General features: G+C 37.1%; 1 protein-coding gene across 3 annotated transcripts in view; it reads right to left on the reverse strand.

The window, feature by feature from the left end:
• The window catches only part of CTNNBL1 (catenin beta like 1), a 256,473-nt gene that overhangs the window by 189,448 nt on the left and 40,286 nt on the right, over nt 1-26,739 (reverse strand). For all 3 annotated transcript variants that reach the window (XM_077169106.1, XM_077169116.1, XM_077169098.1), the window contains 2 exons: nt 14,494-14,682; nt 1,817-1,923 (listed from right to left, as the gene is read on the reverse strand). In XM_077169106.1, coding sequence (XP_077025221.1) covers nt 1,817-1,923; nt 14,494-14,631 — 245 coding nt within the window. In that variant the 5' untranslated portion in view covers nt 14,632-14,682. The remainder of the gene's footprint in view (nt 1-1,816; nt 1,924-14,493; nt 14,683-26,739) is intronic.

The following is a 26,739-nucleotide window of genomic DNA, read 5'->3' on the forward strand; positions in this document are numbered from 1 at the left end:
GGTGCCCCGAACTGCTAAAAGTATCTTGAGCAAAAAAAACAAAGCTGGAGGTCTCACGCTGCCGGACTTTAAAGCATATTATGAAGCCACAGTGGTCAAAACAGCATGGTATTGGCATAAAGATAGATATATCGACCAATGGAATCGAATAGAGTGCTTAGATATAGACCCTCTCATCTATGGACATTTGATCTTTGATAAGGCAGTCAAGCCAACTCACCTGGGACAGAACAGTCTCTTCAATAAATGGTGCCTAGAGAACTGGATATCCATATGCAAAAGAATGAAAGAGGACCCGTATCTCACACGCTATACAAAAGTCAACTCAAAATGGATCAAAGATCTAAACATTAGGTCTAAGACCATAAAACAGTTAGAGGAAAATGTTGGGAGATATCTTATGAAACTTACAATTGGAGGCGGTTTTATGGACCTTAAACCTAAAGCAAGAGCACTAAAGAAAGAAATAAATAAATGGGAGCTCCTCAAAATTAAACACTTTTGTGCATCAAAGAACTTCCTCAAGAAAGTAGAAAGACAGCCTACACAATGGGAGACAATATTTGGAAATGACATATCAGATAAAGGTCTAGTATCCAGAATTATAAAGAGATTGTTCAACTCAACAACAAAAAGACAGCCAATCCAATTACGAAATGGGAAAAAGACTTGAACAGACACCTACCAGAAGAGGAAATACAAATGGCTAAAAGTCACATGAAGAGATGCTCAATGTCCCTGGCCATTAGAGAAATGCAAATCAAAACCACAATGAGATATCATCTCACACCCACCAGAATGGCCATTATCAACAAAACAGAAAATGACAAGTGCTGGAGAGGATGCGGAGAAAGAGGCACACTTATCCACTGTTGGTGGGAATGTCAAATGGTGCAACCACTGTGGAAGGCAGTTTGGTGGTTCCTCAAAAAGCTGAATATAGAATTGCCATACGACCCATCAATACCATTGCTAGGGATCTACTCAAAGGACTTAAGGGCAAAGACACAAACGGACATTTGCACACCAATGTTTATAGCAGCATTATTTACAATTGCAAAGAGATGGAAACAGCCAAAATGTCCATCAACAGACGAGTGGCTAAACAAACTGTGGTATATACATACGATGGAATATTATGCAGCTTTAAGACAGAATAAACTTATGAAGCATGTAATAACATGGATGGACCTAGAGAACATTATACTCAGTGAGTCTAGTCAAAAACTAAAGGACAAATACTGTATGGTCCCACTGATGTGAACCGACATTCGAGAATAAACTTGGAATATGTCATTGGTAACAGAGACCAGCAGGAGTTAGAAACAGGGTAAGATAATGGGTAATTGGAGCTGAAGGGATACAGACTGTGCAACAGGACTAGATACAAAAACTCAAAAATGGACAGCACAATAATACCTAATTGTAATGTAATTATGTTAAGACACTGAATGAAGCTGCATCTGAGCTATAGTTTTTTTTTGTTTATTTGTGTCTTTTATTTTTTTTCTTTTTCCTTTTTATTTTTATTTTTATTATTATTATTTTTTTAATTTTTTCTCTATATTAACATTCTATATCTTTTTCTGTTGTTTTGCTAGTTCTTTTCCTAAATTGATGCAAATGTACTAAGAAATGATGATCATGTACCTATGTGATGATGTTAAGAATTACTGATTGCATATGTAGAATGGAATGATTTCTAAATGTTGTGTTAATTTCTTTTTTTTCTTTACTTAATAAAATAAAAAAAAAATCCAAAGCAAATAAAATAAACAAAAACAACAAACACTTCAGAGGAGAAATAGTGCCTTACTTCTCTGGATTGTCTGGAAACTTGATCCGCAACTCCTGGTTTTTGTATGATCTCTTTTCAAACGTGAGGATCATTTTCTTCACTGAGCTTTCATCCAGTGGTTCCTCCTGGTACAAAGGGACAAATGCAAGAGCTTCAGCCCTCAGGATTTCTCATTCACTATCATCACTTCTTTCCTGCGTTCCTTACTGGGCTCTTACGCTTTGCCTCACTCGGCCATTTACCTCTTTGGGTGAAATGAATAATACAGACTTCATCTTCCCCACTAGAATGTGAGTTAATAGTCTAGATTACATTCCACTTTGCATCCCCTGGGTGTCTCACAAAATGCTTAGTATCTATAGCACAAGAAATTAAATTTAAGGAGTTAGACTCATTTCATTAGCACACTACAGGTCACCTAGTAAGCAAGAATATCATATAATTTTATTGTAATATTTATCTTGTCTTTCTCCTTTGTTGTTCAAGTAAGATTAAGACTCAGGGTTAAAAATAACTTGTTTGAGGGACAACCAAATCAACAGGCCAAGCCCTTGATCTTGGGGTTCACCCCTATGAAACTTATTTCTGCCTAAAGGATAGGCTAAGCCTACTTAAAACTAAGCCTAAGACGACATGGGAGATGACTCCCAGGGATGAGTCCAGCCCTAGCACTGTGGGATCAACAATTCTATGCTGATCAAAAGGGGGAAAAGAAATGAAACTAATTAAGTATCAGTGGCTGAGAGAGTTCAAATAGAAAAGAGAGGCTACTCTGGAGGTCACTCTTAGACAAGCTTCTGTTAGACATTGCTACCTATCATAACTTGCCAAACCCCAACCAAAACCATTCCAGTCAATCCTAAAGAACACCTAGGGCAATATATAAGAATCTACAAAAGGTTCCAGAAAGCTACAACCTCCAGATGGGTCCCTTGATCACATAAGCCATGAAACCTAGAGGGGTCAGCCTCTCCAGAACATCAGATAGTTTCATCTCTCTATCCTACATTTTTGACAGCCCCTTCCAACATGGAAAAGTTGGAATACCTCTAAAGAGTGGGATAGAAAGATCAAAAGTGATTGTGGAGTTATACAGAGAAGGTAGAGTTTAACAAATGTGAAGATGATTGCTGAATCATTATATTGATACTTCTTTTAGTCTCCACTATCTTAGAGCAGCTAGATGTAAAAACTTAAAATGGTGGAATTGTAACCCATACCAAACTTTGAAATTTGTTCTACAACTAATTGTTATGCTGTGCTTTTAAATTTATTGCTTTTTGGTATAGATGTTATTTATTACAAAAAAAAAAACCTCCATTGTGATTAAAAAAACATTTATTCTTTCTAGCCTCCTATATTCTGAAGAAGTTGGAAGGAAAAATCTAAGAGGATGGTATGGTAGCACATGACAAACTGGGGATCTGTCCTGTAACTACCTGTTAAAGAGTGCTCTGAAAATCATTGCTTTTTTTCTTTCTTTGTTTTGAATATACGTCATATCACTTAAAATGTTAAAAAAAAAAAAAAAATTAAGCCTAAGAGTCATCCCCAGAGAACCTCTTTTGTTCAGATGTGACCTCTCTCTCTAAGCCAACTCAGCAGGTGAACTCACTGCCCTTCCTCCTATGTGGGACTCGAATCCCAGGGGTGTAAATCTCCCTGGTAAGATGGGACAGAAATCCTGGGATGAGCCAGGATCCAGCATCAGGGGAGTGAGGTCTTCTTAACAAAAGGGGAAAGTGGTGGATGAGACAAAATAGAGTTGCAATGGCTGAGAGATTTCAAACAGAATTGAGAGACTACCCTGGAGGTTATTTTTGTGCATTATACAGATATCCCTTTTTAGTTTATGGCAAATTGGAGTGGCTTGAGGGAAATGTCTGAAATTGTTGAGCTGTGTTCTAGCGGCATTGATTCTTGTCTTGAAGACAACTGTATGAAGATAAAACTTTTACAATGTGACTGTGCAACTATGAAAACCTTGTGTCTGATGCTCCTTTTATCTAGGATATGGACAGATGAGTAAAAAAATATGGATAAAGGGCAGGCCACGGTGGCTCAGCAGGCAAGAACGCTTGCCTGGAATGCCAGAGGACCCGGGTTCGATTCCTGGTGCCTGCCCATGTATTAAAAAATAATACATAATATGGATAAAAAAATAATAGGGGGGACAAAGCGTAAAATAAATTGGGTAGTTGGAAATATTAGAGGTCAATGAGAGGGAGGGATGGGGAGTATGGTATGTATGAGTTTTTTCTTTTTTCTTATATTGGTCTCTTTTTCTGGAGTGATGCAAATATTCAGAAACATGATCAGGGTGATAAATGCATGGCTATGTGATGATATTGTGAGCCACTGATTGTACACCATGTATGGAATGTATGTGTATGATTTTCCAACAAAAACATTAAAATAAAAAATTTTTAAAATAACTTGTTCGAGGTCAAAGCCTGTGTTAATGACAGTGCCCCTTAATCTTTCCCCCAGACCAGGGGTTGGCAAACTACAATCCATGGCCCAAATCTTATCCACCACATATTTCTGTACAGCCCATGAGTGAAGAACAATTTTTAATTAGCTACAGTCACTGCTTTACATTTCTACACATTACTATGTCTGGTCCTGACTAGCCACTGAGAAGGGAATCAGAAAGGTCCTTGGAATCCTGGCATAGCATCAACAATTTACTTAACTTGCCCAAAGGAGTTACAAAAAAAATTAGCAGACCTTTTAGTTTTCTTACTTTATATACTTGAATAATACCTCCAAAGATAATGAATTTTTGAAAATTGAAGCATGTTCCAAAAAAAAATCTATACTAAAATTTCAGAAATGTTTTATCTCCAGCTTGTATTTCAATCTAAATCAATGTGCTCAATGCACTGTACCTCTAACACTCTTCCAATTCCCAGCTTCATAGCTTTGTGGTCATTCTCCTTAATTCATACATAAAAGCAATAAAGAAAGTGCTATTAAGAGAACCTGAAATACATCAACAGATGAGTAGATTAACAAAATGTGGTATAATGGAATACAATGGAATATTATGCAGCAGTAAGACGAAATGACGGCCTGAAGCACATGACAAGGTGGATGAGTCTTGAGGACATAATGCTGAGGGAAACAAGCCAGACACAAAAGGATAGAAAAAGTATGATTCCACTTTTATGACCATGTAAAGGTAAAATCAGAGGCTTATAATAAAGAATATAGGGGACCTAGAGATACACGGAAGCTACAGATGGGTGACCGGTTAGTTAATGAGACTGAACTTAAATGTAAAGGAATAGTTAGAAGAGAAGGCAGTTCATAGTGGGTCTATAAATTATATTACCATATTGAAGGTGAACAAGATTGAAAGGGGCTATATAGACCCATGTGTCCCACCGATCAACACTACAAATACAAATAAGTTCTTGTATAAACTACTGCAAAGGTATGAATCTTGTACAAAGAGTATATAAGTTCGGGGTACAGGGAGAAAACTGCAGTTTAACAGGAAAACATCAATGGTACCACAGGATCACCAGGGGTAAATAATGGGGGAAGGGACAAGAGTTAAGGGGAGGTTTAGATTTTCTATTTGGTGAAGTGTGTTTATTGGTTATCTTTCTCATGGGAACAATGAAATCATTTAAAATTAAGAGTGTTGATGGACTGTTGACTTAGGACATTATACTTGATGTCCAATGAATGGAGGTGGCTGAACAATGCACTGACTGGGCAGACTGGTGAACAATGGTGTACACATATAATCAAATACTGTGCTGCTACAAAAAGGAATGAAATTGTAAGGCATGCAACATTGTGAATGAACCTGTGGGACATTTGGTGAGGCACAATAAGTCAGAACAAAAGAGCAAATATTTTACGATCTCATTTAGAAAATACTTATAAGAAAACAGAGGACTAAATAGGGAAAAATCACATGATCATTTTGATTGATGCTGAAAAAAGAATTAGACAAAATTCAGCATTCTTTTCTGATAAAAACACTTCAAAAGATAGGAATCAAAGGTAACTAACCTCAATATGATAGAGGGAATATATGAAAAATCGATAGCCAGCATCGTACTCAATGGAGAGAGACTGAAAGCTTTTCCCTTAAGATCAGGAACAAGACAAGGATGCCCACTGTCACCATTATTATTCAACATTGTTCTAGAAGTTCCAGCTAGAGCAATCAGGCAGGGCAAAGAAATAAAAGGCATACAAATTGGAAAGGAAGGAGTAAAACTCTCATTATTTGCAGATGATATGATACTATAATTGGAAGATCTTGAGAAATATACAGTAAAGTTACTTGAGCTAATAGACAAATTTAGCAAGGTGGCAGGATATAAAATTTATGTACAAAATCAGTAACATTTCTATACACAAGCAGTGACCTAGATAGGGAGTCAGTTAAGGAAAAAATTCCATTCAAAATAGCAACTAAAAGAATCAAATACTTAGGAATGCACAAGACTAGGGATGTAAAGGACCTGTACACAGAAAACTACATAACATTGCTAAAAGAAATCAAAGGAGATCTACATAGGTGGAAAGATACTCCCTGTTCATGGATAGAAAGGCTAAATATAGCTAAGATGTCAATTCTACCCAAATTGATCTATAGATTCAACACAATACCAATCAAAATTCCAACAACCTACTTTGAAGGTTTGGAAAAGCTAACCACCAAATTCATCTGGAAGGGAAAGAGACCCCGAATAGGTAAAAGTATCCTAAAAAAAGAAGAACAAAGTAGGAGGATTAACACTCCCTGACTTTAAAACCTATTATAAAGCCACAATGGTCAAAAAAGCATGGTACTAGAACAAATGTAGAAGCACTGATCAATGGAATCGAATAGAGTGCAGAAATAGACCACCAAGTCTATGGTCAACTGATTTTTGACAGGGCCTCTAATTCTCCGAACTGGGACAAAACAGTCTTTTCAATAATTGGCCATCTTGGGCCACAGTGGCTCAGCAGGCAGGAAGGCTTCCCTGCAATGTCAGAGGACCCGGGTTCATTTCCCGGTGCCTGCCCATGTAAAAAAAAAAAAAAATAATAATAACTGGCCATGGAAGAACTGGATATCAATAGCCAAGACAAGGAAAGAGGACCCTATCTTATACCCTACACAAAAATTAACTCAAAGTGGATCAAACGCCTAAATATAAGAACTAGCACCATAAAGCTTCTAGAAGAAAACGTATGGAAACATCTTCAAGACCTAGTAATAGGAGGTAGCTCCCTAAACTTTACACCCAAAGCACAAGCAACAAAAGAAAAAATCAATAAACGGGAACTCCTCAAAATCAAATGCTTCTGCACCTCAAAAGGTTTTGTCAAAAAGGTGAAGAGGCAGCCAACGCAATGGGAGAAAATATTTGGAAATCACATATCAGACAAAGGTTTGATTTCCTATATATACAAAGAAATCATACAACTCAACAACAAAAGAACAAACAACTTAATTATAAAATGGGCTAAACATATAAACAGGCATTTTTCTGAAGAGCAAATACACATGGCTCAAAAGCACATGAAGAGATGTTCATTTTCTTTGGCTATAAGGGAAATGCAGATCAAGACTACAATGAGATACTATCTCACACCTATAAGAATGGCTGCTATTAAACAAACAGGAAACTATAAATATTGGAGAGGATGTGGAGAAACTAGGACACTTATGCACTGCTGGTGGGAATGTATAATGATGCAGTCAGCAAGGAAGACTGTTTGGTGGTTCCTCAGAATATCAAGTTGCCCTATGACCCAGCAATAGCACTACTTGCTATAAACCCAGAAGAGCTAAAAGCAATGGCACAAACGGACATTTGCACACCAATGTTCATAGCAGCATTACTCACACTGGCCAAAAAATGGAAACAAACCAAATGCCCATCAACAGACTAGCAGATCAACAAAATGCGATATATACATACAATGGAAAATTATGCAGTGGTAACACAAAAGGATGTCCTGAAGCACATGACAAGACAGATGAGCCTTGAGGACAATGCTGAGCGAAATTAGCCAGACACAAAAGGGCAGATACTGTATAATTCCACTTTTATGACAAGCATAAAGGATAACCAGAGGCTTATAATACAGAATATAGGGGACTTAGAGATACATAGAAACTAGAGATGGGTGAACCATTAGTTAATGAGGTTGAACCCCAATGTAAGAGAATAGATAGGAGCGAAGGTGATTCTCTAGTGGGTCTAGAAGTAATATTACCATATTGAAGATGAACGAAATTGAAAGGGGCTGTATAGACCTACGTGTCTCACTGATTCACACTAGAAATATGAATTAGTTCTCGTAAGAATTACTGCAAAGATATGATTCTTGTATAAAGAGTGTTTAAGTCCAGGTACAGGGGGAAAACTGCTATTGTACGCTATGAGCCATGTTCAAAAGGAAACCATCAGCACTACCACAGCAATAGCAGAGATAAAAAATGGGGTGAGAGACAAGAGTTAAGAGGAGGTTTAGATTTCCTATTTGGTGAGGGTGTGTTTATTGGTTTTCTTTCTCTTGGGAACAATGAAATTATCTAAAATTGAGAATGCTGATGTACTGTGGACTTTGGGCCTTCTACATGATGCCCAGTGAATGCAGGTAGCTGAAGGATGCACTGATGGAGAAGTAGATTGGCAAACAATGGTGCACACTTATGAACAAAGGTTGTGCTGCTACAAAAGGAACAAAATTGTGAGGAATGCAATGATATGAACAAACGTGGGACATTTGGTGAGACAAAATAAACCAGAAACAAAGGAACAACAATGGTATGGTGACTAGAATATGCTTATAAGAAAACAGGGGCCTAGGGTCCAGAGTGGTGATTAATATTTCTGGATTTTGATAAGCTGTTTTATATATATAATCTGATATTTAGAAATAAGAACGAAGCTGAACAGGTTGGGATTACTTCAACCAAATTACTTTAATTCAAAACATAGGGGTAAGGAAGACAGTGTCTATATTTCAGAACTACACATACTTTTTGAAACCAATGGAAGAAAGGTTTATTTGATCTGTAACTAAAATTTTCTGTAGTGCATAATCTAATTCAACCTATGTGCATACAGCTCATTTGAACAACTGAAACACAGGGAGCATAGAATAAGAGGTCCTTTAATCCTGGATAGACAATTGTAATGCCTGGAAACATTCTAGAGTATATGAAGCAGATAACCAAAAAGTATTGGCAAAGTCCCCTGAGGGAAGGGAGAAAGAATATGAAACTATTAAGCCTTACCATCAGGGAATCCCCTGACAATGTGTCAAACTTAGGGACACCCAAATCCATAGGTCACGCCCTCGATCATGATGCTTACTCTTGTGACATTTATATAGGGAGCAGAGAAGCTTAAACTACATACAGGCAAGCCTAAAAGTTACTTCTGGAGGATCTCCGTTGTTGCTCAGATGTGGCTTCAGTCTCTTCAAGCCCAACTCTTCAAGTGAAATCATTGCCCTCCCCACTACGTGGGACATGACATCCAGGGGTAAAAGTCTCCCTGGTCACATGGGAGATGACTCCCAGGGATGAATTCAGATCTGGTACCGTGGGATCAACAATTACATGCTGACCAAAAAGGGGAAAAGAAGTATAATTAATAAAGTATCAGTGGCAGAGAGAGAGTGGCAAATAGAGTTGAGAGGCTAACTCTGGAGGTTTCTCTTACGCACGCTTCAGTTAGACCTTGCTACCTATCATCACCTGCCAACCCCCAATCAGGACCATTCCGGCCAATCGTAAAGAACACCTAAGGCAATATTTAAGATTCCACAAGGGTTCAATGAACTAGAGTAACTTTCCAGAAACTTACAACTCCAGATGGGTCCTTGATCCAGATAATTGCTGAAACCTAGCCCAGCCTCTCCAGAACATCAGATAGTTCAATCTCCCTACCCCATATTAGTGACAGACCCTTCCAATATTAAAAATTTAGAATTGCCATGGCCCAAACAATCCTAAAGAGAGGTATGAAAAGATCAAAGGTGATGGTGGAGTTATACATAGAAGACAGGATTTAACAAATGAATATGAATGCTGAATCATTAAACTGATATCTCTTTTAGTCTCCAGTATTTCAGAGCAGCTAGAAGTAAAAGCCTAAAATTGTGAAATTGTAACCCATGTCAAACTCTGAAATATGTTCTACAACTAAATGTGGTGCTGTGTTTTGAAATTTATAGCTTTTTTGTATATATGTTATTTTTCACAAAAAAAGAAGGAAAAAAGGTCTATTGTGATGATAAAAAAATATTTAAGCCCTCTAGTCTCCTATATTTTGGAGTAGCTGAAAGAAAAATATGAGAGGGTACTTTGAAAACTATTGTTTTTTATTTCTCTGCTTTGTATATAAGTTATACTATACAATAAAAAAAGTTAAAAAAAGAAAGAAAGAAAGAAAAGAAAACAGGGGCCTAGATTGCAAGCTCTTATAGCAGTAAGATTTAGTTCAGAGTGGTAATTGTTATTTCTGGATTTTGAAAAGCTGTTTTATATATGTATAACCTGGTATTTAGAGATAAGAACAAAGTTGATCAGGCTGGATTAAGATAATTCAGAATATAGGGGTAAGGAAGACACGTCTATATTTTAGGACCTCACCTACTTTTTGAAACCAAAGGAAGAAAGTTTTATTATGTCCAGAATCTAGGTTTTCGGTAGCACATAATCTAACTCAAACTGTCTGGATAGATCATTTAAACAATCCAAACACAAGGAACCCACAATAAGCTTTATTCCTGTATAGCTTAATGTAATGCCTGGATACATCCAGAGTATATAAAGCAGATAATCAAAAAGTATTGGCAAAGTCCCTTGAGGGAGGGAAGAAGAAATATGGAACTACTAAACTTTACCACCAGTGAAACCCAGATATGGTGTCAAACACTAGCGACATCCAAATCAATAGGCCCAGCCCTTGATCTTGAGGCTTGCTCTTGTGAAGCTTATGTGCGTAGTAGAGAAGCTTAGTCTATCTATAGGTATGCCTAAGAGTTACTTCTGGAGGACCTCTTTTGTTGCTTATATGTAGCCTCTCTCTATATATATATATATTCAACTCTGTAAGTGAAATCACTGCTCTCCCCGCTACATAGGACATGACACCTAGGGGTAAAAGTCTCCCTGGCAGCATAGGAGATGACTCCCAGGGATGAGCCTGGCCCTGGCACCATGGGATCAACAATGCCATCCTGACCAAAAGGGAGAAAAGAAATGAAACAAATAAGGTATCAGTGGTTGAGAAAGTTCAAATAGTGTCAAGAGGCTACTCTGGAGGTCACTCTTACGTGGGTTTCAATTAGACATTGCTACCTATCATAACTTGCCAAACCCCAAACAAAACCATTCCAGCCAATCCTAAAGAAAACCTAGGGCATTATTTAAGATTCTACAAAGGTTCCATGCACTAAGGTAACTTTCCAAAAACTTACAACCTCTAAATAGGCCCCTGGACCAGATAAGTCTTGAAATGCAGAGAGGCCACCCTCTCCAGGACATCAACTAGTTCCATTTCTGTATCGCATATTATCAACAGCCCCTTCCAAGATTAAAAAGTTAGAATGGGCATAGCCCAAATACCCCTAAAGAGTGGCCAGAAAGATCAAAGGTAATGGTGGAGTTATACAGAGAAGTTAGGATTTCACACATGAGTATGAGTGCTGAATCATTATATTGATATTTCTTTTAGTCTCTACTATCTTAGAGCAGCTAGAAGTAAAAACCTAAAATTGTGGAATTGTAACCCATACCAACCTCTGAAATCTGTTCTACAACTAATTGTTGCAATGTGCTTTGAAACTTATTGCTTATTTGTATATATGTTATTTTTCACAAAAAAGAAATAAAAGTCAATTGTGATGATAAATGTACAGCTATATGATGATACTGTGAACCATTCACTGTATACTTTGGAGGATTACATGGTATGTGAATATCTAATATGCATCAATAAAAAAATTAAAAAAGAGAGAGAGAGAATCTGAAACAGACTATTTTGGAAAGCACTGAATCATCTGATAATTCTGTAGGTACTCAAAAATGTTAACTATTATTTTATGATTAAATTTTGATTTTCATGCATTGGGTTTAAAGTGGGCAATATCTATAAAATTATGTGGGGCATGAAACATTTCTTGGATTACATCAATCGTTCTTTGACCTTGAGGTACTCTGTTGGATCCCTACCTCCTCTTCTGGATCTACAGCTTAAAGAGGGGGGTTCTCTGACATGACAAAAACTGAAGTCAGTGTCCTGGCTCAGTAAGGATAAGTCTAGCTTCACAACTTACTAGCCATATGGCAATATTACTTCTCTGAATATATTCCTCACACCCTAGCAAGTACAACTGATTCTACCTTTAAAATCTTCCCTGAATTCATCCACTTGGCATTTAGAATGAGGAAGTGGGAAGGGTGGGGAGGGGAGGGGAGGAGAGAGGAGGGGACAAAGGAAAATGTTACAGGCATCTTTCAAGGTCAAAATATGATCTGAAGAAACTGTGCATAAAACTGTTTTCCACAACCATTTGATACTTACATTAATGTAAGCTTATAATTGCTATTATTATTAGCAATAGGTACAACGCAACTCATACCACTAGGCTTTAATTCAAATTATCTATATTTCTAGAAAATGGTTAAATCACTTTCAAGTGGTTTCAAAATCTACCACTTTCTTTCCCTTAGCTAACATCTTGCCCACCCTGCAGAAAAGCCATATTCTTGATAATACAGCTCTCATAGCCTTTCCAAATTCCTAGCCTCTCCAGGGTTTGGTCTTCTCTCCTTTAATTTCTCTTTCAACATTGGGGGAAAACTGAATTATCAGTCTAAGTCATCGGCCACAGCAATATCTCCAATAGCTCACTGTGAGAAACCAGAGGGAGATTTCAGAAAGATGAATGTTGGTGATGTAGCAAAAAAAGGACAACAATATTTTACAAGTTCATGTGACTTCACAGGGGCAAATATCACTTGTTTTTCATCAAATGGGACTTTGGTGGTAGTGAGAAAATAACTCCTGGACTTGTAGCCTTCCGCGTGTCATTTTTACAAAGCGGTCTCTTTTTCTCTGTCCCTTAACAGAAGGGCTACTCCCACATTACATTTCTGTCTCCCAGGCTAGAAACCACTTACCCATGACAGCTTCTATCCTAATCTTCCAGTACAAGCTTTGCCCTATGCGGGAATTATACCTGCCAATTAACTGCTGCTGCAGGGCTAACAGATTGAGCAGAAGCTGGTGAGGAAGAAGGGAGGGGGAAGGGGCTACGCGTACTGTTTGTCTAAGCCCTGGAAGAGCTGCTGTCCTCAGAGAGGAAATTCAAAAATTCAGGACTGTCTCCTACCAAAGATTTTCAACGTGTCATAGGGGAAGGCCCCCATATTAGCACGAGTACAAAACTTAATGAGGAGAGAGCTATTGTCATAACACAATAAAGATCTTTTTGGAATACGAATTTTTTTTTCTTCTCTGAATTCATACTACAGTCTCATATTAAAAATCCAAGCTCAGTATCATGTCTTTTAAGGAACCAAAAAACAGCTGGTTCTTAAGAATCTATTTCCATAATTCATATTGAACAAAATGCCAGAGTGAAATAACATACAAATTAACATGAAAGATTTAAAAAGACACAAAGGTAAGGTCATTTTAATTTTAAACACTGATATTTTAACTCTATTTTTTTCAGCTTCATGCATCATTCAATAAATATTCTATTAAGCTTTTGGGACAAGAGCTAGGCACTTTCCTGAGTGCTAGAGACAAAGCTGTAAACAAGATAGACCTAGTCCCTGTTTTCAGGGAACTTACAATTTGGGTGGGGGTGAGATGTCAAAAATGAATGAAATAACAAGAATTTCAGATCATAATTAGTGCCATGAAGATAATTACAGACTAATGTGGTAAGAGAAAGAGAGAATGACTTGAAGGACCACCTCAGAGAAAGGGAGACCTCTTTGAAGAGGCAACATCTGAGCTGAGACTCGAATAAAAAGAACCAATCAAGCAAAGCATTAGGGGAACAGCATTCCAGCCAAGGGCACAGAAGTAAAAAGGTCCAGAAGCAGGAATAAGTGTAAAAGCTTCAAGGCATCTTGAGGAACAGCAAATATAAAGGCCCTAAGGCACATCCTTCCCTAAACTATTTTTCAGTCATACTTAATCCCATAGTTCTCCCTTGAATTTCCCACCACTTCTGTTTTACTAATAACATTTTCTCTGCCCAAAAAGCCCTTCTTCCATTGTTTGATAATATTCTACTTCTCTTTCAATGACTAGAGCAAATGCCAATTCACAAATTCAAAAAACATAAAAGTTTTCTATGTGCCCTTGGAATAGTGTAGGAAGCCTTCCCAGACCCTCCCCATTCAACACCAATAGCCCCTTCCTCTCCGTTCCCACTTTACAGTGCTTGGGCCCTGATCATAGCACACACTACAGAATAATTTTTAAATGCACCAGTATTGATTTTTTTACACTTCATAAAATGCTTTCAACGCCATTATCCCACTTAACCTTCACATCAACACTGTGTAATAAGTATTCTTAACCCCATTTTACTAATGAAGTTGGGTAGGTGAGAGAAGCATCTGGCCCAAAATCAGACTCTACAGATCCTGTATCAGAGTCAGTCAGCTCAACTACTACCCTTCGCTGCCACATTACCTCTTCCTCTTCCTCCTCACCCTCTCTGTCAATAATCTGAAGCAGCCTTTTTTTGTCATCATCTGCTTCTTCAACTACAGTCATCTCCTCTTCCCGATAGCGGCCACGTTCTCGAGTTCCAGCTTGTCTCCGACGCATTTTCAGCTCCTCCTCTTCATCATCCCGGGGACGTTTTGTGCCCCTGTTGGGCTGAGAAAGCCAAGGAACACAGGATTAATTTTTCCCACAAAATGCAGCAAAGTTCTCAGTGGTTTTCAGACCCTTAATGATACCATAAATATACCACTAAAGTCACCTAGAAAGTAGTTTGGCTTCTTTTTTTTATAACTGAATTTTTTTAATATGCAAAGTTTTACCACCTCACAGAAGTCCCTGTGCATATAGAAATTACAGGAGGCAAAGCCACCTTGAGATGGAGACACTGGTTTAGGCTCATTTACTTGTGAGGACTTAACCCCCAACACCAACCTCTTAGCTCATTTTAAGTCATGTCTAAGAAAGATTATAAAGCCTTTTCACAGTCACTTACAAGTAGTTCAAACAGAGAACGTTACATATGTAACTCCAAAGGGTCTAATGCACTCCAAGTACCTACTTTACAGAAGAGTAAAGTAAGGCCCAGGGGTCAAGTATTACACAAGGTCACAAAGTCAGCAGCAGCTAAAAATACACCTGGTACATGGTACCTCACGACTCCAAGGCCGGGGCTCTTTTCCACCATACTCTATTTAGAACCTCACTTTGCCTTTTAACTGTAATACATAAGTTCTTACAGTTGCTTTCCATTAAAATTAGAACAAAACAGGGCACTACTGAAATGGGCTTCAAAGCTGAGGAACAGCACTGCACCAGATGTCAAATGGCCCAATGTCTCCATTTAGCTCAGCTAACTATTGGTGCAACTTAGGCTCCTCATTTATCCTAAGCCTTATTTTCCTTATCCGCAAATGTAGCTTTTCCCTGTGAACTTTATAAAGCTGCTTTAAAGAAAGAACTCTAAACTGTAACAGTTCTAAACAAATACATAAAATTATTACTCAGAGGTATAATCTACAAGATTCCGTCTTCCCCAACATAAAACATTTGTGTTAGGTTTTTTCACTGAGTTTCTTTTTATCTGTTACAATTACACTCACTAACAGTGTGCTTGGTTCAATGAGGTATGTTACTACCAAACAGAAAAAAATGTCACGTTCACTGCCAACCTGCTAAGTTGTTTAATAATAACAGACAAACTTCTCTTGTACATGTTACACATCTCACCTTGTGACTTAAACCCACTCTGTCACTAAATCCACTTTCCCACTGTGGAAAGTTATTCCTTTCTAGATTCATGTATCCTGCTGCTTTCACACACCAGGTGCGTCAGTAAGTGTAAGCACATGACATTGCTTAGAAAATCTGCATTAGACAATTTGACTTGTGGGGCACGACCTGCTATTTTTCACTCTGTTTCCAGCCTCACTGGGATAGATTATAACTTCATATGATCACATCCTATTTCCATAAGTATAAAAATTGCAAAAATCTACACCATCATACTGGTCTACCCTTAAAATAATAGTAATAACAATAATTAAAAAAAGAAGAAGAAATCAACAAGCCAGTAACACTGACTACAAGAAAAAGGAGGTGATGGTTTTCATGTGGCAAGGAGAAGGGAAAGTTGCTCAATCCTAAAGGAGGGCAGGCTTCAGACTAGAAATCTGTAGCTCCCCAGCAGGTAAGTAGCTTCAGTCCCCTGAGAGCACTAATTCTTTCAGGCTCATAAACCAAGTCCTGCTGTGATTCTGATTAGCATGAGCCCGCTGCAGCAGCCAAGTTAAAGTATGAACTCCATAGTTCTCCACAGAAAGGAGATTGCAGGATTGTTTATCTCTGAGGGCAGAGAGAAAAGGGAGTGGACCACAATTAAAAGAAGAAAGCTAAACACAGCCACAGTTAAGAAATGCAAAATGAAAATAACACTGGCAAATGTCTCTTTTGAACACATTTCTTTGAAATAAACCTTTCACAGTCAGGGGAGGAGCTTCATGTTTACCTCTAACACTTTCCACTGAATTAGCACTTTCCTTTTACAGAATTTAAAGCACCTCCTTTAATCTTCACCATATCTATGGGGAGAAGTAGTTAGCAGTTCTATAATCAGGGAGACAAGAGGCCTAAAATCCTGTAATAAATTCTTGCAAAGACAACATTGGCCCCTCCTGTAAATTGAACCTGATTTTTTGAAAGGTTGCTAATCTACCATGATTCTAGGACCCTAACTGTGATAGATCTGAGGGATTTTCAGGCAAGAAGCCACATCCATAAATGTAAGTAATACATACGAGACTTTGACTACTTTTAAAACAGTATTTGTTAAATCATTCACTCAATAAATAATTATTAAAGCATTCAAGATTTGAAGGTTCCTCAAGTAATCAGTGGCAGCTCCAGGCTTACAATAGTATAATGTCTACATGGAGACACAGGGTTAGACAGGGCCTGTATGAATTCTTGAAATGATAGTTTGTTAACCTGTATGAAATAGGTCTAAACACAACATTCTTAAAAGAGCAACCTTTAAGTTCACCAACTGTTTTTCCAATCCTACTTTTCCTCCTGCAAGGTATTCAACTTCAGCAACTCTCATGACAACTCTGTGATAGAATACAGCAGAACCTATTAGGAGACTCTGATATGGCTCATTCACCAACATATCAGCTCCAATCCCTCTCTCCAAAAGATAGGTAAGCCCTTCAAATGCCCTGATACATTTTATTTCAGCATTTTTTTTCCCTCAGGACAAAATTTTTAAAACTTCTGCTCTTCTTTTCTCAACCCTCAACTGTCTCTTCTTCACAACTTAACACCTCAAACAGAAGGTTCTACTCATTTCTAAAATTTGGCCATTCTGAATAATAAAAGATACGATTCATTTCTTCAACAATATTTATTAAGTGCCAATTATGTATTAGGCACCGTGCTGAGTACTGGGAACTTGAATATGAAAAAGACAAACACTCCCTTGCTTTCAAGGGGCTTTAGAGTCTAGGAGAGAACTGTAATGCAAGCCAGGGATGTAATTTTAAATTTTATAGTAGCCATATTAAGAGAAGTAAAAAGAAAGCAGGTGAAATTAATTTTAGTAATCTATTTTATTTAATTCAATACACCCAAAATATTAACATTTCAACATGTAATCAATATAACAATTACTGTGATATTTGCCATCCTTTTTTTTTTTATATTGTCTTTGGAATCTGGTATGTATTTTATACTTTCAGTACATCTCAAAACAGACTAGCATTTCAAGTGCTCAAGAGCCACATGTGGGGCTAGTGGCTACCATACTGGATAGCACAGGCCTGGGGAATTTCCATCTTAGGGGTTCTGGTTCCCGATAAAACCAAAAGAGAATTGTTTTTCCAGCAACACTGAATAAACTATGGACTCAAAAAAAATGAAATCCTGATTGTTTGTGAAGGGCCCACACTAAAAACTGTAAAGCTAACTCAACACTGACCCAGAAATAAACAGTTTCTAGATTATATTTACGCAATATTTTCACCCCAGAGTGTGATCAGTTATTAAAGAAAAAAAAAAGCAAAACAAAAAACAAAGCAAGAATATGCAAGAGAGGAAGAAGCTCAGAGCTGTCAAAATCATTTCACTACAGAAAAGCCAAATGCTTTTGACCCAGAAAGGGAATATAAGACTCACAGTCTGTCAGAGAGGTCAAAAGCTCCAGCCCGAGTTCTTCTTGTGTTTTACACTATCAATCCCAAAAGACTTAAGCCATTCTTACCAACCACCTTTGGAGATTAATTTGTTTTGGTGTCTGAAAGGTGTTTGGAATTCCTCAAGATGAAGAAATGACAAAAGAAACTGTTCTTAATAAAGCCATTTCTCTGCTTCTGCTGCCCACAGGATTAGAGGAAAAAATGATTAACTCTTAACTTCTGATGTACCAGAACATAAGCTTTTAAAGATTTTTACAATCTTCTACATTACCTGCCTTACTCACAATAGGTGGTGAGTATATAAATGCTAAGTATTTGCCACCATAAAACCACACAATTGGTAGCCTTTCTAGAATACATAAAGGATTTCCACTTGCTCAAAGCTTATAGTAGGTTTCAAGATTACATACATCAAGCCTTTACTTTCCAATAATCTTGAAGCCTACCGTATGTATGTATATGTCTGTGTACACATACATACATATATCATCCATTCATGCATTCCCCTGGAAATAGAAATCAAGACAGCTCTGTGAAAGCTTTGAAAGAGTTAAAAAATTAAATAAACAATCTGCCTCGGATACTTTCTGCATACCCAGACAATATCCAACCTAAGCTCTGGGTTTCATTTCTCTCCCCACCCCCCTTTTTAATTAAAAAGCAGTGAGAAGCTGTAGCTATAATGAGGGGCTGTGGGAACACGCAGTTATATTGGGCTCTAAGTAATGTACCATAGGAAGAGGCTACATCGCCAGAATGAATCCTAAATTAAAACTCCACTATGAAACGAACTCCATTTCCTTTGAGCATACAATTTATATTATCACATTTATGGTCTATCTCGACCTCAATTAGACTTGGGGGTGGGGGGAGAAAAGAGACTTCTATAATAAGCAATAATGGTATCATTATGATAAATTATAAAAACACACAGTGCAGTTATTAATGGGAAGAGTACATGTGTAAAATGTAAATGGGGTGGGGGATATCTAAATATAGCTCAACATTCCAAATTACCTGGCTAAAAGAAAGGGTAATTCATAAAAGGTACTTTTACATTAATGGAGGAAAAAAATATGTTCACTTCTATTTTAAAAATGAAAAAAGTCAAAGGAAACTTCTCTAGTCTTATAATAAGCCAGGAATTAGAATTAAGGAGCTCAGAAAATTTCAGAAAAGGGCCTTCCAAGTAGAACATGAAATGCTGTTTCCTAAATATCAAACAATGAGAAAGACTCAGAAATATGAGCTGGAAGAAGGAGATAATCTAGTTTATTCTTCTCTTTATAGAATAAGGGAATTTGAGCCCAGTGGGTTTAAGCAATTTGCCTGTAGTCACACAGCTGGATTATAAACTGGGCAGGAATACAAGGTTTCTAATACAAGGCTTTTTCTTCTTCTCAATACTAATTCAATACCGATAGGAAAGAAAAGAATAAGAGTATAGTAAAGAAATAATCAGCAAATAAACAGAGCTACTATAAAATATCAGAACACATACTAGTCCCTATTTTAGGCAACTAGAGGTCATCAGGGATAAGGCTGCAGCCTTTATTGTAGCAGCCAATGATTGCTAACCTTATTATAACAGTGGTATCTTCTGTAGAGAATGAATTTGGGAGTCAGATTTTCCTAAATTCAAATCCTGACCCCTCTACTTATTAACAGTTACTTGGAAAGTAACATCTTTTCTAGGCTTGAGTTTTCTCATTATATAAACAATAGCCACTGTCACACAGACATTTATGTATATATGCAATATGTACTTATAGATATACGCCTGCGAAGGCTAATGTTTCTAAAGGGCCAAGTACAGTTTGGCACATAGAAGACAACACATGTAACTCCCTATCTCTCATTGATACATTTGGCTGGGACTCTCTTAACACCTCCAGTGACCAGAAACTCACTTTCTTCCCATAAATTGTGCCCTCTCCTCTTTGGATCACTCAAGAGTTTTTGTTTTTGTTTTTTTAATTGAGCAGATATCTTTCAACATATAATTCCCTTCCTGTTCCCTAATCTGTTTCCTTGAAGCCATATAAACAGTCTAAATCTCACTCTTAAATTAAAAAAAAAAATTAGATTATTTCAAAACAGCAGTCCTATTTATTTATTCCTCTCACATTACCTTTTTTTTTTTCCCAGAATAAACATCTTCAATACGGAGAGAAGGAAGATGCAGCACAGAAGAGAAAAGGTGATATAATTAAATTCCTTCCCATCACATTTGGGGATTTCATAATTTTAAAGCTTTCTGATACCTCGTGAGATAATTAGACACATGGAGTGTCAAAAACCCAAGTTTGTGAAAGGATTGATCTAGCCAATATGAAATGCTCAGAAATCATCTGCTGTTAACTCTCCTGATTACCTTTTGTCAGAATAAAAGGGCGTTTTCAAACATTCATTTTTACCAGATGGTAGTGAATGGCCTGACCCAGAAGTTACAGATGAGCTGCAGTAATGAGTTTTCCCTTGGCTTTGCTGGCTGCACATTCACTGGTGACATTTTACAACTAGGACTTCTGGCTCAATCAATATTTGCAAGCATGAAACCTGCCAAAGTTAACATCAGGGCTCCCCCTTGCAAATTTGCTTAAGGCACTAGAACTGGAAAAGCTCACAATCTCTAATGCTGAAACTACCATCAGCCAAAGTTCATAGTTAGGAATCAAAGTAATTAGACAGAAAATTCCATCTATCTCAAAAGGTTGTTGTGAGGATTTAACGAAATGTCTTAATAAAGAGCCCTATATAAGTACTATACCAATGTAACAGATTATCATCACCATATTTCTGAGAAATCTCTTAGTGAACATACCAAATATTATTGTATAATTATGTCTTTTCAAAATTTTTAAGAGTTAAAGCTTAAAAAAAAATCATGGCAATCTACTACCTTTTCTTCTGGAAGAAAAAAATAGGTGGGAAGAACTCCTCAAAATCCCAAAGCAAAGTGCACTGCAAAAAATAAACAATCTCCATTTACTTAATTCCCAGTAAAAAAACATTCCAGGTACTGAGACCATAGTAATTACTGGAGAATATATTTTTTTATCAATGTTCACAATGAAGGGAAAAATATCAATGTAATAAAAATCAAAATCACCAAATCTCATTTATAATCTGTAATCTTTTGGCTGAAACAAAATGGATGTGACTAATGATTTCAATCACTAGTCATGAAGACTCTACCCAATCAATTTTTCCTACCAAAAAATTCTTACTCCTTCTTAAAGCCGGTATATATGTATCTGTCTCTCCTCCAAAGAGTATGCATATTTCTTTTTGAGAGCCACAAACTATACTTTTACACTCATGATTTACTCTGACATCTTCTCTTATTAATTCTGCAGCTACATCAAAAAGTTGAATGTTGATTCAGTTTCTTTTATTTATCAAAGCTAACAGAGGCAGACACTTGTAAAATCATTGAAAGGTAAACGATCTTTATTTTAACAGACTTATTATGAGAAAGTTTTGCCAGCTACACCAGAACCATCACCATTCTTCATTCATTCAGGAAGTGCTTACTGAGTTAGTAGAACCTTAACATCATTCTGTTAGGGGATGGAGGGAATATGAGACATCAACGCAACAACAGTAGAGCTTACTGATCACAGTACAATGCAAAAGGCAATGAACCAATAATCAGAAAAATGTGTGTTCTAGTGAATCACTTCAGAATCATGTGACCTCAGATAAGTCATTTGATTTACCAGTGCCACATTTCTAAAATTGCTCTGCCCTTGCCCTGCCACCTCACAGAATTTTTTAGTGTGACAAAAGGATAAAATTTTAAAAAGATAAGACACCATACTTTCGAATGAAAACAGAGCCTAGAATACAATTTCTCTTAATGACTGCAAACTGTAAAGACCTAAATATACACAACAGGTTGTTTTTACTTAAAAAACTTTTAACAAAGGATATAAACAAATTATCACAAAAGAAAAAATACTGAATAGCCCATAAGCATATAAAAAGGGGCTGCACTTGATTAGCCATCAGGGAAATGCACATTAAATCATCAAACACCATCAAATTGGCAAAAATGAAAAAAAAAAAGACAATACAGCAATACCAAGTATTGGTGAGGATGTGGAGCAACAGGAACTGTTAATACTTGCTGATGGGAGTTGTAAATGAGTATAGAGCTATCTGATGATACACAATAATACTGAACATGCATATATTATACAATTATTCCAGCAATTCCACTCCTAATTACATACACGTTAGAGAAATTCTCACACATATACACAAGGAGGTATTTAAGGTATGGTCACTTGAGCACATTTTGTAATTTAAAAAAATCAATAGATGCATACATAAATAGTAAAAAATTTTAAATGCACAAGAATAATTTATCACCAAATTTAAGATAGTGATTGCTTCCAAAGAGAGTGAAAAAAATGGGATTAGGGAGGGGTACAGAGGAAAGTTCAACTGCATTATAGTATTTTATTTCTTAAAAGCAATCTAAAGACTGGGGCAAGGATAGCTCCATGGTAGAATTCTCATCAGACAAGCGGGAAAACCGGGTTCGATTCCTGGAGCCGGCTCATGTCAAAAAAAAAGAACAAAAGAAAAAAACTTCCATTAAAAAAAAACTGAAGCAAGTTAATAAATTCACCAAAGTGGCAGGATACAAGATTAATGTATAAAAACCAGTAATGTTTCTATAACAAGCAATGACCTATCTGAGCAGACAATTAAGGAAAAAAATTCATTCAAAATAGCAGTCAAAAGAATCAAGTATCCAGGAATAAGCCTAAACAGGGATGTCAAGAACTTACACTCAGAAAATTACAAAACATTGCTAAAAGAAATAAAAAATGACCTAAATAAATGGAAAGACATTTCATGCTCATGGATAGGAAGGCTGAATGTCATTAAGATGTCAACTCTACCCAAACTGATCTACAGAGTCAATGCAATACCAATCAAAATCGCAACAACGTACTTTGAAGACTTAGAAAAACTAGTTACCAAATTGATGTGGAAGGGAAAGAGACCTCAAATACCTACAGATTTCCTAAAAAAGAAGAGTGAAGCGAGAGGACAATCACTTCCTAACTTTAAAGCTTACTATAAAGCCACAATAGTCAAAGCATGTATTGGCACAAAGACAGAAGAATGGACCAATGAAACTGAATCTCAAGTATGGAGACAAACCACCAAATCTATGAACAACTGATCTTCAATAAGGTCCCCAAATCCACTGAACTGGGACAGGACAGTCTTTTCAATAAATAAGCATGGGAGAATTGGCTATCAATAACCAAAAGAATGAAAGAGGTTCCCTATCTTACACTCTATATAAAAGTTAATTCAAAATCGATTAAAGACCTAAATATAGGAGCCAGTACCAGAAAATGTCTAGAAGAAAATGCAGGGAAACATCTTCAAGATCTAGACAAATGGGAACAGACAAATGGGAACTCCTTAAGATCAAGAGCTTCTCTGCCTCAAAGAACTTGGTCAAAAAGGTAAAGAGGCAGCCAACTCAATGAGAAAATATTTGGAAACCACATATCGGATAAAGGCTTGATAACCTGTGTTCATAAAGAAATTATACATCACAACAACCAAAGAATAACCAATCCAATTATAAAATGGGCAGAGGATATGAAGAGACACTTTTCTGAAGAACAGAAACAGATGGCTAAAAGCACATGAAGAGATGTTCATTTTCATTAGCTATGAAGAAAATGCAAATCAAAATGACAATGAGATATCATCTCACACCTATAAGAATGGCTGCCATTAAAGCAAAAGAACTACAAATGTTGGAGAGGATGTGGAGAAATCGGAACACTTACTGCTGGTTCCGCCACTGTGGAAAGCTGGTACAGCAGCTGTGGAAGACAGTTTGGCGATTACTTAGAAAACTAAATACTGAGTTGCCCTATGACTTGGCAATATCAATACTAAGAATATACCCAGAAGAGCTGAAAACAGTGACACAAACTGACATGTGCACACTAATGTCCAGAGCAGCACTATTCACAGTTGCCAAAAAATGGAAACAAACTAAATGCCCATCAATAGACAACTGGATAAACAAAATATGGTATATGTATACGATGGAATATATACAGCAGTAAGATGAAATGAGGTCCTGAACCATATGACAACGTGGATGAAGGATGAGGACATAATGCTGAGTGAAATAAGTCACACACAGAAGGACAGATACTACACGGTTCCACTATTACGACTCTGGTAAAGGTAATTTCAGAGGTTACACTGTAGAATACAGTAGACAGAGGTACACAAAAGCGAGAGATAGGGGAAAGGCTACTCTAAGAGGTTGAACCTAAATGCAAAGGAATGGATAGAAGTGATGCTAACTAATTTAGCGGGGATATAAGTAACTTCGCCATACTGTGAATATGACTGGAAAAGGATGTATATGGCCAAAGATCCCACTGATTAAATCTACAATTATAAATACGTTCTCACATGAACAATTTCAATGGTTCGACTGAGGCCAGAGTCAATAGTAGAGGGGTATGGGGTAAACTAAAAATATATGCTATGGCCAATAGTTAACAGGAAGACAACAACACTACCACACTACTACCAGGGACAGCTAACCAGGGGAGGAGAGTCAAGTGTTAAGGGGCTGCTTTAATTTGATAGGTGGTGACACTGTGTTTGTCGGTTCTTTGTTTAATGGGCCAATCAAAATTGTCTAAAATTAAGAGTGCTATTGATTGTACAACCAAGTGAGGACATTGGAAGACATGGTTTATTTATTTTGGACATTATCCATGATAGGAGCAGAAGGGTATAATGACTGAGAAACAGAATGGCGAATTGTGATACATTTATATGATGGAATATGGTGTGGTTACAAAAAGGAAGGATGTTGAGAGGCACACAATGAACTGAATAAACCTTAGGGACAATGTGTTGTGCAAAATAGGCCAGAAACAAAATAACAAATATACCAAGGTCTCTTTCAGAAAATACTTACAAGAAAATTGGAGCCTAGATTGTAAACCCTTATAGCAGCCACAGTTAGTCTGAAGTTATAAATGTATTTCTGGATGCTGAGACACTGAGCTATATGTATATCAGCAGGTATTTCCCTGGAACTCTGAGTAACTCTGGACACCTGGGACCCAGAGATGGAGGAATGCAGCCCTGATGTTTAGCATAGCTATATGTAGTAACAGTTAAAGCAACCAAAGGAGAGCTCAGACCTCAATTAGAGTAAAAAACGAAGCCAATCTGGCTGGGTCTAAGATAAATCAGAATACAGAATAAGAGATGATAGTGTATTAGTGTACGTACTCTAGACCTTCTCCTACTGTATGGAACCAAAGGAAGAGAGGTTTATTATGTCTAGAACATAGATTTTCTGTTACAAAATCTAAATCAACATGTCTGGATAGCTCCTTTGAACAACCCAGATTCCTGGGATCCAGAGCAGGAATGAGACCTTACAATTCTGCATATCTTGGTGCAATGCCAGGATACATCTCAGATTGTGGTGGGCTGACAACTGGGAGGTATGGTGGAGTCCCTTGAGGGTCTGAAGGAAAAAACATATATAACTACAGAACTTTCTCTCTCTCTCTCTCTCTCTGTAGGCCCAACTCCACAAGGAAAGAAATTCCCCTCCCCCCTGCATCTGTCATTACATTCAAGGGTAACAATTTCCCTGGCTGTTTGGGGCATGGCTCCGGGGCATGAGTCTGGTCCTGGCACCATGCGATCAACAACTCCTTCCAGGACAAGATGGGGGGCAGGGGAAGAGGTGTAATAAAATAAAGGGGCTATTCTTTTGTTTTTTTAAATTTATTTATTAATTTAAAAATTAGCAAATGAAATAAAAATTAATATAGATAATCAGTAATTCACAATATCATCACTTAGTTGCATATTCATCATTTCTTAGAACATTTGCATCCATTCAGAAAAAGAAATAAAGAGACAATAGAAAAAGAAATACACGAAAACAGAAAAAAAAAAAATTATACCTACCATACCCCTTACCCCTCGCTTTCACTGATCACTAGCATTTCAAACTAAATTTATTTTAACATTTGTTCCCCCTATTATTTATTTTTATTAAGAGGCCAGTCTTGACGTGTTCTAATGCAAGCTTCAGTTGGAGGGTGCTGATTGTCATGGTTTGCTAAACCCCAACCAACATCACTCCTGTTGACTCTTGAGAATACCTAGGGCTTGAACTGAGACAATATAAAGGTTTCATAATTCTCAGAAGGTTCTTAGGTCAGATAAATCCTGAAACCCAGAAGGACCAGCCTCTCCAAGATTATCAATTAATTACATCCCCCCTATCCTTTACTGTCAACATCCCTTCTCAACATGAAGAAGTCAGAACAGGCATTGCCCATAGGCCCCTACAGATTGGGAGAAGGATCAAAGGAGGAGGAGATAAAACAGAGAATTGGATTTGGCAAATAAGTATGACTGCTGAATCACTATATTTATATTTCTTCTAGCTTCCAGTAATTAGGAACAGCTAGAAGGAAAAATC

The sequence above is a fragment of the Tamandua tetradactyla genome, chromosome 1 (assembly GCF_023851605.1).
Source record: "Tamandua tetradactyla isolate mTamTet1 chromosome 1, mTamTet1.pri, whole genome shotgun sequence".
In the NCBI taxonomy this organism is placed as follows: Eukaryota; Metazoa; Chordata; class Mammalia; order Pilosa; family Myrmecophagidae; genus Tamandua; species Tamandua tetradactyla.